Source organism: Megalops cyprinoides, chromosome 13 (assembly GCF_013368585.1).
Source record: "Megalops cyprinoides isolate fMegCyp1 chromosome 13, fMegCyp1.pri, whole genome shotgun sequence".
Lineage (NCBI taxonomy): Eukaryota > Metazoa > Chordata > Actinopteri > Elopiformes > Megalopidae > Megalops > Megalops cyprinoides.
In genome coordinates, this window is record NC_050595.1 from 2622666 (window position 1) to 2638857 (window position 16192).

The window sequence follows — 16192 nt, forward strand, 5'->3', positions numbered from 1 at the left end:
TACACACACTAAGTAACTACAAGAAGCTGGGGTTTAAGTGATGGAGGTAGCATACATCGAAAGGTGTGATAGTTGCATCTGACAGGACTGGATCTGCATAGGGCAGGCTTCTGGGCCTGGGCAAAATTCTCATCATAAGGTTATTGTCCAATCAAAGCCAGACAAAGCGTCCCCGTGATGTCAGCTGAAATGGGACGTTGTATGGGACTGTGCAGTATGTAACATAATGTAACATACGTTTTTACTCTTTAATCTGTGTATATATTCTGAACCTGTACATATACTCTCACTTAATTTGTATATATATTCTTATTTACAGTTATTTAATTTAATTATGTTTCTCCTTTTTACTCTTTGCTCACTGCGCTGTATCACCAAGTCGGAACCCTTTCTGGGCAGTATACCATTGATGAAACAAAAAACTGCATGGAGGTGGTAGAAATGGCAATAGTGGATGACAATCTGGGTGACTTCATAGAGTAAGTCTCGGCAGCCTTAAAAAACAAACATTACGCACTGGACATGCTTTTTACCATGAAGATCTTCTTGCATAATATTATATGCTTAACTGCTTTGTTCTGGAATGAATGATGCCCATTATGAGCAATGGTTCTTATGATGTGAACGGAACATATGCACAGGGCATTTGTGGCATCATTGTCTCAGATCCTGTATGATGCAATTTTCAATGCATTGTGCTCCTGTTCTGATGGATTTATGGCCACACATTGTTGACAAAATTTATTGCTCTGGCAACATGCTATTTACTATAGGATGAAACACAAAAAATAGATAGAAAAAAACCCCATTGTGCAATTTTTGTGGATTATATTAAGGATATTCTGCATTAGTTTTTGTAATGCAGTGCCTGGGTATGAAAAAATACATCTTGTAATATTGATATTAGCAGTGCAGGATATCAGGTTGACTTGTATGTGGTGTGTGCAAAAAAAGCTGTCACATGTCACCTCTCTCTTTCATAGCTCTGTGGCCGAGCTGGAGAAAGTTCTGGAAAGAACGGTTTTAACAGACCGCCAACATGATATCATCACCCAACATCTCATGGCTCACCTCCACAAGGCTGACGGAAACTTCAGCGGTCTGACTATTGTTGCAAGTCAGAATGAGGTGAGAGGTTGATGTGACTTCACATCGCGAGGGTGTCCTTGTGTCTCTGCCAACCGCTTTTGAGACCGGTGATTTTCATCCATGATTCCTTCTAATTTTATAGTAATATCAAAAATTATCACAAGCAACCATTAAAGCAGTTAATTTATATGTATATGTATTAACTGCTTTAATGGTCACATGTTTGTGATAATTGTAAGTGCAGTTTTCAAATGGATAGTTAAGGTACTTGTGCGTGCGGCCTGACTCATTACACTGCGTTATTTTCATTTCTCCAGAGCGACTTACATAGACTTTAATTACATTACTTACATTATCCATTTATACAGCTGGATATTTACTGAGGCAACTGTGAGTTAAGCACCTTGCCCAAGGCCACAGTGAACCAGCAACTCTTTGGCTATGGCCTCTGCTCCTCACCACTGTGCTACACTGCCATGTGTGGAGACCCATGGCTGGAGACATTTTAAGTCAGAGACTGGGCTGTTCCATGGGCTGACCAAGGCAGGGAGTCAGCTGAGGGACACCTGAGGTGGCCCTGCTCTGCCAGGGTAGGGTGCATTTCGTCGGCTAGAGTCCCCTTGTCGCACCGCTCATTAGCATCCTCCAGCAACAGTCAGGAGCCTATGACATGCTCACATGACAGTCGGGGATATGCCTATTCTCTAACCAGCATTCACTCTCCTGTGGTGCATTGTGGGACTTGTAGTGCAAAAAACAGCACTCAATACGCACTTGAGGATTCTAAAACCAGGGTGAAAAGGGGGAAAAAAGGTGTAAAAAAAACTCTCTATGCAACAGTGTTGTGAATGTGCGGAATGTTAAAATCCCAGTGTGGTGCAGACAACACCTGCTTCATACACAAGTAACTAAGCCTCACTGTAGCCCGTGTGCTTTTCGTGCGCATCTGCCCAGCCCCCGGGAGCAGCATTACTGGACGGGGATAAAGTGCTTCAGTTCTTTCCACATTTGCAGTTGGCCTCCTCTAAATGCTGCCTTTGTGACATCACCTTCAGGCTGCATGTGGTTCCGAGAAGAATGCGCTGATTGGCAAGACAGACAGGCACACGGAACAGCAGAATGAGCTAGATGCAGTACCCTGGGTCTGAGGGTAAAAGTCAGTGTGGGGGGATCCTTGGGGGCTGTGTAGTGTTATGGTGGTTGTAAGGGTTGTCTCTGGGGTTCTGGTCCCACATCTGAATGCCTCTGCCCTGGCTCTCTTTCCCCAGACCTCCTCAGATGACAGCTTGTTGCCAGACTTCTTCATCCAGGTGAACCTGTCCAAAACTCTCCTGAATCTGAGCTCCAGTGAGACCAGGAATATTGTCTTCTGCTTGATCAATGCACCAGATCTGTACAAGGTGGGCCTTATCTGTGTGAGTCTTTCTCATGGTGTGTGTCTGTGTGTGTGTGTGTGTGTGTGTGTGTGTGTCTTCTGCGATATTAGTCAATGTGGTCCACTTGCCATCTCTTGTTTTTTTCCTCTTAACGCAGCTCTATTTTGGACTTGTGAATTTTTTGTGTTATGCTCATCACAGGAGCACAGGGGTGTAATGATTGCAATCCCCTGATACAAACACATGCTGACTTCTCTTCACACTTCAAGTCACCCAGCCCGCTGCAGCGAGGTCAGCGGATGTGCGCGACTGACCGTGGACATCACCCACACATCCTGTAGGTGTCTGATAAGTCACAGGTGCCTGAGAGTGGCGAGACAAGCCTCAATCCCGCCCCGCCCCCCCACTGAAACAAAGTCCAAAGTCAGCTCGTTCCCACCGGTCGTCATCAGCTGATGACGCAGTTGGGGTGTCGAACCCCCACCACGGGGCAAACGCCCTGACCACCGAGCTACAAGGGATACAGCCAACTTTACTTGTGTGCTAGAGTCAGTCCGTGCAGAGGCACCTGCAGTTCACATGGTGCTGCATATTTGCCAGTGACCCTTCTGCTGCGGTGGGGACAGTATCAGAGATTGGGTGGACATCATGGCTTAGACACGGATGCTGCAAACAGGCAACCCCCAGGATAAGTCCTGTCCAGTCCCTTCAGTTTATGGATGAACAAGATCACAGACCATAACAGGTCACACTTTACCAGCTGCAAATAAGCTATGGTTTTTATTAGTTATCTGAATGCTAACAATCAAGGTTCCTTTTATTGTTCCTCTCCATAACATATTGAGATATTTTCAGTAAAAGAGAGTGATGCACAGGAACAGGCTGAGGCATTTAATTTGTTTTGACTTGCTGTTTTACTGTTCAATAGAAGTCTTATATGTAACATTACATTACATTACATTATTGGCATATGTATCCAGAGCAACTTCCATCAATTATACGTTTTTCTTTTTTTTTTTTGCACAATGTTATCCATTTATACAGCTGGATATTTACTGAAGAAAATATTGGCTCAGCAGCAATACCCTGTGGGGAATCAAACGGGCAATCTTTCGGTTACAAGTCCTCTTCCTCAACCACTATGCTACACTGCGGCCCAACAACCGATACAGTGGCCTCTAGCACCAGTTATTGTGTTGGGAGTGTTGTAACATGAACACAGATCTTAACTGACCCAATTAACAGTATCCATTGCACACATGACACTTTCTTATGTATTCCAGAATTTCAGCATGCTTTATGGGTGTAAGGTTGGAGTGAGTGTCAGTGGTGGCAAAATCCAGGGACTGCGAGATCCTGTCAACATCACCTTCTTCGTGATGGACAATTCAATACCTCAGGTAAGCACACCTGCGGCACACCCAGAGATCATGTGACAGGGTGAACAGGGGTCGACAAGGGTCAGCTGGGCCACCAAGGCTGTTGGCTTGAACAAGACCTCATTTTTCATTTCAAACAGCCAAATATGATGTTTGTCTCCCTTTTTTGAAATGAAATTTGAACCTCCTGGCTTTGCTCATCTGTGGCCTTTTTTGTGTCCCTAATAGGATAAATCGCCACAGTGCAAATACTTCAATTTTTCAACCAAAGGTACGTATTAGCAATCAAAAAGGCTGACACCATGCTGTATTTATTTACTGATTGAAAGGTTTTTCTAAATTTTCTGGATTTTAAAAATATGTTTTAAAGTTTTTTTTTCCCCCCCCCTGTGATTTCATACATTAATTTATACAAACTAACACAGAAGAGATGAGCTGGCTTGATCGATGACTGTTAATTTCATTTGTAATGACTCATTACACCATACTAAGCGACGGGAGGCGGAGCAGCTGGTCTGCGCTGGCGTGGACATGTGTTTGCTGCATTGCGTGCTGGCTCTTCGTCTGGTTTGTGAGCGGAGGCAACAGGCCGCAGCGCAAGCGGCCGTAATTTCCCTCCGTTCTCACTTCTCTCAGAATTCCATGACGATGGCTGCATCACTCACTGGAGACCTAAGGAGGGGAGGGTCGTCTGCTCCTGCGACCACCTGACCTATTTCGCTGTGTTGTTGGTAGGAGTCCGAAACGATTCGTACGCACAAGACTGCATTCTTAAGTGTGTGTGTGTGTGAGTAAGTGTGTTTGTGTGTGTGTTAGTGTGTGTTTAAGCGTGTGTGTGTGCAAACAGTGATCATAACAATACCTGAAATCAGTGCATTTACTTGGTGCCAAATACACAAGAGAAACATTAACTTGTATCATATTACTGTAATATAATTTATAGTACTACTAACTTCCGTTATACAGCCATACTAGTGACTAACAATAGTATGAAAGTGCTCCACTACACTACATTAGTACCCAAATAAAGTTGGTTACAGTTCCTGGTAATTCATTATATCTCTCTGGAATTCATTTGCATACCCACATTGTCCCTGCATGTTCTCCTCCTCTACCTGCCGGTCTTAGCTGAGGCATTACATTACATCACACTACATTACATGCATTTAGATGCTCTTATCCAGAGTGACGTCCAGCATAATAGAAGATAAGTGTATCGATTTAAGTTAAACAAGCAACAGTGTCAGACCAGGCTAACAACACTCCCAGACCAGTGAGTGTGAGCACAACACTATTCAAGCCCCACCACAAGTTAACTTGCACAATGTGACAGAAGCCAGGTACACTCCGATACAACAGTCAGAGGCAGGGTCCTCTGTTACTCTCTGCCTCCTCTCCCTGTGCAGGTGAACCGTACGATTTCAGAGACGGATCTGAAGATCCTGACCTACATCTCTCTGATTGGCTGCAGCGTCTCCTTGTTCTTCCTGCTCGTCACGCTGCTCCAGTACCTCACTCACAGGTGAGGTGAGCCTCGATCTCGGGGGTGTCTGAGAGCAGTGAGGCAGAAAAGATTGAAAGATTAGAGCTGCAACAGAGAAACATGGCTAGATAGGTCAGGATAGCCTTAAGGAAAGAAGTGGTTGTTTAGTTGGGAAGCTTCAGTGAGTGATTCAGTAAGTGTCCTGAGTGCTATAAAACACAGAAATTAAGGACACGCCTGTACACCAGTCTGTGAGCACACAGAGACCGTGCTACAGTTTCTCTGTCTCTTTTGCGCTTACAGAAGAACGCTCTCTTCCACCCCCCCCTATTATAACTCTTCCTGTCTTGCCTGCTCTCTTTCTTTACTCTCCTTCTTCCTTTCTAACTCTCTCTCTCTTCCTCTGTCTCCTTTTCCCCGCAGGAAAACGGCAGTAGACGTCTCCCTGAAGGTTCACATGAACTTGGCTTTGGCCCTCGTGCTGCTCAACGTGCATTTTCTGCCCAACCCGAAGGTGGCAGAGTTGCACATCCCTGGGGCTTGCAAGTACCTGGCCATCATGCTCCACTATGCCCTTCTCACCACCTTCACCTGGATGGCCATCGAGGGCTTCCACCTCTACCTGCTGCTGGTCCGCGTCTTCAACATCTATATCAGCAGATACCTGCTCAAGCTGGGACTGGTGGGCTGGGGTGAGATCTCTCTTTGGTTGTCCATGTAAGGAGACACCTGCTCAGAGCTGGGGATAGGGGCCTTGGGTGTGCCCTGCACAGGCCCCTCTGAGAACCTGTGGGCCTTCATAGTCACCTCCTCACCTCAGGAGGCGAACTCGAGACACAAAAAAAACCAACCATTTGTGTTTATCTGAAATCTGAAATGCCAGTGTCATATGACCACTGAAAACCAGAGGTGCTTTTTTTTGTTTTTTTTTTTTTTTGGTCAGCTGTCGTTTATAGAGAAATGCTGCCCTCTGCTGGCCAGACACCACTACACAACCCTTGCCATAAAAGCAAGCACCAGCAGTATGACCTTTCCAGAACCAGCTCAGTGTATTTCTCTCTCTCTCTCCAGGTGGCCCCGCCATTGTTGTGGCCATCATTGCCATCATTAACACAGACTTTTATGGGCGTGTGACCATTCAAACCTCTGGGGAAAACAACACAAATGTCACCATGTAAGATCCTGTCCAAACCACACGATGCTGTGGGCTACACATACCTCTTAAAAGCCTGTGCCTCTACCAGTAATAAAGGGCAGCATCATTTTATTACTGCCTCATTCAATCTGGCGACTGTACCACTTCATAACTCAATACAACTGCACTGATCTTGTTATTTAATTATTACGCCACTGTAATAATAACACTAAAATTTGGAATTTGTTCTGGTATCCTGAGGTTGTCCGGTAGCACAAACTGGTGTGTAGCAGGTCATGATGCAACGCTAGAGCCTGCTTGTCCCATGTTCTACTAGCACATGGAGTCATTACATTACATTACATTACATTACATTACTGGCATTTATCAGACACTCTTATCTAGAGCTGCTTATGTCACCTACAGTGTTTTTGCAATGTTATCCATTTATACAGCTGGATATTTAGTAAGGTAATTTTGGGTTAAGTACGTTGCCCAAGGGTACAGCAGCAGTGCCCCAGCTGGGAATCGAACCGAGTCCTGCTCCTTAACCACTGTGGTACCCTGCCACGCCGCAGATAGGGAGTCATATCTGTGGACTGCCGCCAGGCTACGCTAGGCAACCGAAACAAGCCGTGGCATTCCACAGCTGTCAGTGACCTCTAGCAGCTCCATGCACAGAAAGCGGACGAAATAACAGATTGTCCAACAAAAGTCATATTCACCAAACACAGTTGAACAGTCTACTTGTGAGCAGTTTAACTGTGGGGCAACAGTGTAGCATAGTGGCAAGGAGCAGGGCTCATAACTGAAGGGTCGCTGGTTTGATTCCCTGCTGGGGCACTGCACCTAACCCAGAACTGCCTCAGTAACTACCCAGCTGTATAAATGGGTAACATGTATAAAATGTATAAAACATGCATAAAACTGTAAGTCTTTCTGGATATGAGCTTCTGCTAAATGCCAATATTGCAATGTGCAGTAATGTATAGCTTTACAATGGAATGAATATGTTGTTTTGCGATGACTGTAGGAACACACACTCACAATGCACCTGGTGCACTTAGCATGGCAGATCTGATCAAGGTCAGCTCCACATTTTCATCTGCCATTGTTCATTGTCCTGTTCTCCCCTGCAGTTTGGTTTAGTTTAGTCTGTACAGACTGGGAAGGGTAATAACACGGGTAATAATGTAAATGATGAGAATGTAAATGAGCAGGGCTACTGACACCATTCAAATTCTCCTTTGTTAATTATGAGATGCACATTTAATATGAGTCTCTTTTGAATAAATAGTCTGTGCCAAGGACAAAGCTGAAAATCATTCTCTCTGTAGAATTTTTTTTTTTTTTTGGAACCAGTTGATGGAGAGCAGCCTGACTGCCGTTGTGTGGTTTTCCACCAGAAGGTGCACTAACGGGAGCCTGGCTCTTTACAGTGGACACATCTGCAGGATTTTTAGGAGAAGTGATTACACTGCAACGTCTGCTGTGCTGGTCTATCACTAATCCTATAACTAATGGAGTGTTGTATCCTATAGAGCAAACGCAAATGTGTGAGAATGTGTGACTTTGAGGGTGTGTGTCCATGTGTGTCTGCCAAATCTCTGTGTATCCATGTGTATGAGTGTGTATGGATATCAAGGTGTGTGCGTGTGTGTGCGTGTGTGTGTGTGTGTGTGCATGCACCTGTCTGACTCTCTGCTCCTTGGGTTGCAGATGTTACGTGAAAGACAGCATAAACATTGTCAATGACGCTTTCTTTGGCCTCACGTGGGTGTTCAACCTGGCCATACTGGGGCTGATCTGCAAGCTGATGGTGTCTCTGCGGACCAAGCATGCGGAGGTACACACACCCGGCGGAAGGAGCACCTGGAAGGATGTCTGCACCGTGCTGAGCATGTCCTGCCTGCTGGGTGTCACCTGGGGCCTGGTTTTCTTCGCCTTTGGAAACCTGCCCACCCCTGCCCTCTACCTGTTCTGCATCCTCAACTCACTGCAAGGTCAGAGGGGGTGGGGCTTTTTTGGAGTTTTTTTTGGACAAGGTCGTGCTGGCAAAATGTTGTCCGGTGGGGGGGTTGGGCGGGGGGGGGGGGGGGCGGGGGTTTATTCTAGCACCTCCCTGTTATGGCTCCCCCACCCGAACTGACTAGGCCGTGCCGCAGGCTTGTGTGTCCTGCATGTTTCTACCTTGTAGAGTGAGTCAGTCACTGTGTTGCACAGTAAATCTAAATCTAAATCATTTGGCTAATGTGCCTGTCCCTGCCACCCTGTCATTTGGCATTTGTAATTAATTCTGTGTCTTTAGACAGCAGTCACCTGTAAGAATTGCTGTTTTGGTGAAGGGGGGTGGGGTGTGTGAGTGTGTGTGTGTGTGTGTGTAAGTGTGTGAGTGTGTGTGTGTGTGTGTGTGATTGTGGGGGTGCCAACACAGAGCTTCCCCTCTCAAGAGGTGTGTCTCAACTCTCCTTCCTCAACACCCCCCCCCCCCCCCCAGGCTTTTTCATCTTCCTGTGGATCTACATGTCGAAGCGCCAGGCCATGGCGCATCCCTCCCCCAGCCAGACACAGAGCAGCAAATCAGACACGCACAATAACTAGACAGGCCTGCCGCCCGCTGCGCCAAGTGTACCGCCTTCCACAATGTCACTGAGCTCTGAGACAGAGGCGTGCGGATCACGGGTCTTCCAGCTGTCGATTCAAAAACCCATTCGCTGGGATTCATCAGCCCAACATTTGTATTGTGTAGTATCTTTGTGGAGAACATGCCTGTGTGTACAAAAGTTTTTTTTTTAAGTTCAATGACTTGAGGATGAAACAGCTGAAGTCTGATAACCACTGATGTCCCAATTGCAGAACTATATTTAAGCGAACGCTCTCGTGTTTAATCGTTTAGCTTGCCAGCATAGGATCTTTTTTGATGTGAGACCACAGTGTGAGATTTACAGGTGTTATTCCCAGCACATGCACTCATTATTACAGTGCGCGTGCGCACACGCACACCTGGACCGAGACATAAATAAAATGAGTTATGTTATGTGATATTGTTTTTCTTGTTTGTAAATACGTGGTCAAACTGTGTTTGAATTAAATGATAAATCTTGTTTGTAAATATATGGTCAAAATGTGTTTGAATTAAATGATAAATACGAAGGGTAATGAATATGAACTATATTTTCTTATTATAATGTCAACAGAACTGGAATCCTAATAATGCACCATACATATCTGTCTGCTTATAATAATAATAATCATAATCATCATAATTATTATTGTTATTATTTTTTTTAGTGGTTTAGTCACTGTACATTAGGTGATCCTCCTTCAATAAATTTCATTTCTTTGTTTTTTTCATTCATAGAGTACTGTGCTCTTAATATTTCTGAAGTTTAAAGCAAATTGAGTTAAATCTTCAAGAAAATACACATAGAGGGACAACCTACGCCACCGTGGGCAGACAGGTGCATTGAATGTTGTCCCATCTTTAAGCACAGCCTTGTCCTACACTCCTCTACACTGGACTTCCTGTCTCTTGCTGTGACAGTTCGTAAATTTAATATGCATGAATCCAATGAATCCAACGGCCAGACAACACGGCTTCGAAATGTGTAAGATGAATAATAAGATGAATAATAATCTTTTGTATCTCACTCTGTGTATCTGTTTGTCATATAATCAGGTCCAATACACGTCTCACGTTTCATACATAATATATTTCGTTAAAAAAGATGACATCTTCTTTCAACGGGAAACAAAACACTACCTGTTAGTAACGGATCTGAATGGATTTGCATTATACAAACATGAGGAGACGTATGTTTCCACCTGTCAACGTCAGCCATCTGATACTTCATTGTGTGTTGAGGCCACAAGTAATCACCGGCCTGTCAGAGCCTGTGTCTTTGCATGGATTGTACGAATGTTTTGCCATAAACTAATGAGTCAACCCACGCACGACTTAATATATGCCAGTTGTTTATCTGTGCATATAAACAAGGAAACAGGCAAGTCAGCCGTCCGCTGTTGTCATTCATTGTTTTAGGAACCGAGCCAGGACGAGGACGAAGAAGCTTCTGCTGTCTTTGGACTCAAAGTAAGGTTTTACCCCGTCGGCCTGTGGCACCTCTTTTTCTGTTTGGTTTCCAGGTTTTTCCTCTCACAGCCCTTATTTTAAAGCCTATATTTTGATCGATCAATGGCATTTTACAATCTTATTTAAAGCAGGCATGTGTCCATTGTTGTTTCTTTCCAGTTACATCCCAGTATACTCATCCTTGAACGAAGCCTGGGGCTATAATGTTAAAACTTGGACTTACTTGCTTTATATCATTGATGCGTTAATGTGATCGGACCTTTGTGACAGGCAACTCAAGACTATACGCCCTAATGGCGACAGGAAATTCTAAGATCTGAACAAATCGCAAAAATATTACCGTTTGGAAGCCTTTAAACCATCAAAAACACAACAAATCACATAAAGTAAGATTACTAGTTGGAGAGCTAATAATTTGTTAGCTAAACACTGCAATCTGAATTTCTTTAGCTTCTTGGAAAGGCAACATTGCGTTTAGCGCACGAGTTACATGACGCACGATAGCTCTAAGAAGCGAACTAATATGGCCCGGTATGGCGAACCTCAGTGGAACAATTGGCTTTATTATCTAGTAGTTTCACGGTAGCACACGTAAAACTGAATGTCCGTCTCTTCAATTGTGTGTTAGAATGTCGGGTGGTCGTGCTGTGAACACAGTTTTTACTTTTCCGCCCGGCTCACTGACCTGGAAAACCATGATAAAAACGTGGCCAGTTAAAAATTGTGTGAGCAATCACGTGAAATAAGTCTGTAGTGGTACAAGATTGATCGGAAACCCTGCCATTGCAGTGATTTTTCTTGAACCAAAGTCCTTAGGCCTGTTTGCTGCAATTCTTGTTCCAATTTCAAAATTTAGGAAAAAAAATACAGGCTATTAGTAATGTAATTTCAAACATGTATAGTATTTCTAACACTTCTGCTTGAGATTTGTGAATTAACGACATACAAATGAAACAACAAGAGGTTTGTGCAACCTAACGCCTGAATCGTGTAATAGTTAACGGCAACATCAGCCAGATTCAGCTTCATTGAGGTCTTCAGTCATGGTTTATCGATCATGGTATATCATGGGCAGGACTTTCAAAGCAGTTATGGGGAGCAGGACAAAGAATATGATGTAAGTATTGGTAGGGAAGCGTGTTTAAGTATGGATGAACTGAAATGTTCTTAAAAGTGAAAAAAAATTAATTTAATTAATTTGGTCAATTAAATAGCTTCCTGCCAGTGACAGTTGCTGGGGGTTGTGTAAAGGCATGCCAATGAGATCCAAAAATTACCATCTGCTGCACTCCGTCTTCCTATTTTATCAGTCCTTTCATTAATACAAATTGTGCTCAATCATCAAATCATAATACAGAAGAACGTCTTCTTTCAATGACTGACATTTTTCCTTGAAAATTAGCTAAATATATCCACCAAACGAATAGCGCCCACCATGACCTTTACTGATTAGGCCTAAGTGCTGCATGTAACTCCGGCAGAGTATAATGCTTTCCGGTAGCTTTTGTGTGGGAAGTATGTGTTAACTTACCTGAAGTGTTCGTTCCGAATAAAGCGAACAAGAGAAGTATGTATTGTTGTTACTTGTGTATTATTGTAAGATCAGGAACAGGAAGGCCATGACCATGGTAGACCTGAAATGCAGTTGCAGGTGCCTGTTAAAAACAGATAGATGAAAATAAGGTGTCACTGCAACAGTGCCACTTTTCCAAAAAGGTGCTGTTTTTTTAATGTGCTACTGTTTCAAAGATCAAGGGTTTTTATGTAATACATTTATGGATTTCTGGAGTAGAAAATATATCTGTAACAGAAAGGCTAAGTGACATTACATTATCGGCATATAGCTCTCATCCAGAGCAGCTTACATGGTTTATACATTTAAGTTTTTACATTTATACAGCTGGATATATAATGAGGCAATTCTGGGCTAAGTACCTTGCCCAAAGGTACAGCAGGGTCCCAGCGGGGGATATACCGCTATAAACTGTTTGTTTTAACAGCAAGAGCAATTGAATGTATTCTGAAGGCAAAGGGCTGTCCAACTCTTTATTAGTTAATAGAAATTCATAGGTTATTTGGCGTTTCCTTTATTTTGTCCACCCCGGTACGAGTGAATTTCCCCTCCCAGCAGGTATGGGTCGGAGATGACTGGGCGGAGTTTTGTCAGAGTGGGTGAGGCTACATTCGTAGCGTGATTGGATAACGCAGATATGGGAGGGTCACCAAACACTCACCCAGGACAGAGATAGTCAGTCATGCAAATTTTTGGGTTTGAGAAGGTGCGCGTCCGGGCGAACGGGAGCTGCACTGAGCAAATGTCGAAAAGCGGAAAAGGGTGAGACCAACATACTGTACCGATCGAAAATTGACTGTGGTGCACTTGGGTCAATGAGACACTACAAGTGGTATAAAAAGAACATGGTGTGGTGCTCTCTTCTATCTGTGAACTTCCTCAAACCTTACGAATGGTTCCGTTTTAAAAGCAGAACTACAAATGGTAAAATGGGTGCTTATGTTTCAGACAATGCTTCTATCTTATTTAGTAGAGATGTCCTATAAACGAGACAAAGTATTTGTCTGTACATTATTTTTGTACAATTCTTTAGTAAACAAATTAAAATATGAAAATATGCATTCAGTTTTAACATGCATCATCTTTATAATGAGGATGGCTGTTTTCTGGTCACAGTTTAATTTCTGATTTTCTCGATTCAGAAAGGCATGAGTATTGACTATTAAAGGCATGCAGTGACCTTATGGACAAAGAACATTAAAAATATTGGATAATATATGATAAAAGATGGACACTTTTGGTAGTCTGGCTGTAAGGTTCTTTGTACTTGTGTTGTCAATCACAAAGAATGACATTTACCAAAAAAAAAAAAAACAACTTATGATTTTTTTCTCCTTCATTTCTTCGTAGACTCGCAAAGCAGACCACGAGAAGAAAAAAGAATTCCATGGGCATGATGATTCTCCAGAGTGTTGTCTTAATCGGCGCGTTTTTATTGGCCTACGGCATGGAGACAGGTACCCGTGTAAAGACAGGACTTCGGTTGGGCAGCGTCGAGTCTTCACCATTTGCATGGAATATGATCTAGGCATCTCAGTGAATTTGGAATTAGGCAAATCCTGTTCTGTCCCTGTAATACTGACTCTTACACAGAGGGCGGTTTGCTCCTGAAACTGACAGATTTTCTGTAGGAAAAGAAGTATTATAATACTATACATGCATGATTCATATGTACTAATGCTCCAATAAATGTGTAATACGTGCTATACATACACCGATGAGCCAAAACATTATGACCACTCACAGGTGAACCAAATAACGTTGATTATCTCCAAACAAGGGCACAGGTCAAGGTCTCTGTAGATTAGATGGTAAGCGAACAATCAGTTCTCGTAGTCAACGTGTTGGATGCAGGAGAAATGGGCAGGAGTAAAGACCTGAGTGACAAGGGCCAAATTGTTATGGCCAGACAACTGGGTCAGAGCATCTCTGAAATGGCAAGGCTTGTGGGGTGCTCCTGGTCAGCCGTGTTGAGTACCTACTGACAGTGGTCCGAGGAGGGACAAACCACAAACCAGCAACAGGGTGTTGGGCACCCAGGGCTCATTGATGCGTGAGGGTAATGAAGGCTATCCCATCTGGTCTGAACTTACAGAAGGTCTACTGTGGCACAAGTCACAGAAAATTTTAATGATGGTTACAGGAGGAATGTGTCACAACACACAGTGCATCACACCCTGCTCCGTATGGGGCCGTGTAGCCGCAGATCGGTCAGAGTGACCATGATGACCTCTGTCCACTGTCGAAAGCACCTACAATGGGCACGCGAGTGTTGGAACTGGACCTTGGAGGAGTGGAAGAAGGTCGCCTGGTCCGAGGGGTCCGTTTTCTTTTAGATCACGTGGATGGCCGTGTACGTGTGCACCGTTTACCTGGAAAACTGATGGCACCAGGATGCACTGTGGGAAGACAACAAGCCAGTGGAGGGAGTGTGATGCTCTGGGAAATGTTCTGCTGGGAAACCGTGGGTACACTCCTTCATGGCAATGGTATTCCCTGATGGCAGTGACCTCTTTCAACAGGATAATGCGCCTTGCCTGTCAGAACTCAGGCAGGGACTCAAGTGCAGACAGAGGAGATGGATGCCAAAAACGGGTTTATTAATCCAAACGGGTAATCCACAAAACGAAGTCAGGGCAGGCAGAGTCAAAAACCGGGCAGACATGGCGACCAAAACCACAGGGCAAGAACGAGGAACGAAGTCAGGAAAAACAGGCAAAGTCCAAAACCAGAAAAACACAGCAAACATTCCCCAAATCAGGTCCAGAAATCGTAGTCAAGAATAAACAGGCAAAGCAAAAGGAACCGACAGACAAACCAGAACAGACGGCGAGTAGCGAAACAGCAAACTGAGACGAACTGGCAAACAAGACAGAGACAAGCAGGGTAGATATAGGTCTAGGCTGATGAGGTGATGGGAAGCAGGTGTGCAGGCAGGCAGGTGGAGACAATCAGGTGAGCGGAGACAGGGCAGAGAGCGGGGCAGGGCTAGAACACAAGGAAAACAAAAGCACATGGACAGGGAAAAGAAAACAACCAGCTAAGACGCCGCAGTCATGACACTGCCACACTGCACACATTGTTCGGGGATGGTTTGAGGAACATGATGAAGTGTTCAACGTGTTGCCCTGGCCTCCAAATTCTCCAGATTGAGCATCTGTGGGATGTGCTGGACCAACAAGTCCGATCCATGGCGGCTCCACCTTGCAACTTACAAGCCTTGAAGGACCTGCTGCTAATGTTTTGGTGCCAGACACCACAGGACACCTTCAGGGGTCTTGTAGAGCCCATGCCTCGGCGGGTCGGCGCTGTTTTGGTGGCACACGGAGGACCAACAGCATATTAGGCAGGTGGTCATAATGTTTTGGCTCATTGGTGTATGTATGATCTTGAATATGCGCAGGCTCGATTGAGTGTTGCTCACCATGGATATCGGGAACCACGAATGGCGATAGTCACCTGTGTTATTTATCAACAAAACCGAAATTAGATATTGCGTGTGTACATATTGTGCGTGTACTGACCAACATTTTAAAAACTAGCATTTGCACTTATGTTACAGTTGCTGTGACAAAAGGCTGCTGTAGCCGTACAAGGTTCATTGTCAGTAAACATCTTCACAAGATTCTGAATAGAAGAGTATAAAAAGGCACAAACAAATAATATACTCCAGTCTCATGTGTGTTTAATTCTGCATGCATGTATAAAATATACTCTGTAGTAAATAACTAAAAGCACCATACATGAAAACAACAGTCTATTAGGGCTTACTAGACAGACACACCTCATAGCAAAAATACATCCCATAATATTTTCCCACTTTACATTATATCGTGTTTACAAGGTGGTTTATCTTAAGAGAACACTTTTGTATCTGACAGGAATGTTTGATCTAGTTTAATTTTAGAATTATTTTCTTTTTTTTTTACAGATGTGATCATCTGTCTGGAAAATGGCACTCAAACAACAAGAATAAATCAAACCACTGTTATAAGAGACATTGTCAACCAGAGCCTGATGTGTGAATGGAACTCAATTCCCTGTTACGCCCAATGCACTCACTT

General features: G+C 43.9%; 1 protein-coding gene and 1 long non-coding RNA gene across 2 annotated transcripts; both read left to right on the forward strand.

The window, feature by feature from the left end:
• The first annotated feature begins 1062 nt into the window (after positions 1 to 1062).
• LOC118788236 (adhesion G-protein coupled receptor G5-like) lies at positions 1063 to 9163 on the forward strand. Its single transcript, XM_036544192.1, has 8 exons — positions 1063 to 1128; positions 2358 to 2489; positions 3809 to 3865; positions 5251 to 5366; positions 5751 to 6019; positions 6399 to 6501; positions 8182 to 8465; positions 8960 to 9163. The coding sequence occupies exons 1-8, from the start codon at positions 1063 to 1065 to the stop codon at positions 9061 to 9063; spliced, it is 1131 nt and encodes a 376-aa protein (XP_036400085.1). The 3' UTR covers positions 9064 to 9163.
• Positions 9164 to 10345: 1182 nt separating this feature from the next.
• Positions 10346 to 16171, forward strand: LOC118788416. The gene is made up of 3 exons (XR_005005401.1): positions 10346 to 10555; positions 13479 to 13585; positions 16060 to 16171. It is a non-coding gene; the product is annotated as an uncharacterized LOC118788416 (long non-coding RNA).
• Positions 16172 to 16192: the final 21 nt, after the last annotated feature.

What these genes read in the sequence shown, in the direction of transcription:
- LOC118788236 (XM_036544192.1), top strand. Translation starts at nt 1,063, where the DNA reads ATGGCTCACCTCCACAAGGCTGACGGAAACTTCAGCGGTCTGACTATT. An exon ending in GCTGGGACTGGTGGGCTGGG is followed by an intron (nt 6,020 to 6,398) that starts GTGAGATCTCTC and finishes CTCTCTCTCCAG; the next exon opens with GTGGCCCCGCCATTGTTGTG. An exon ending in AACAACACAAATGTCACCAT is followed by an intron (nt 6,502 to 8,181) that starts GTAAGATCCTGT and finishes CTTGGGTTGCAG; the next exon opens with ATGTTACGTGAAAGACAGCA.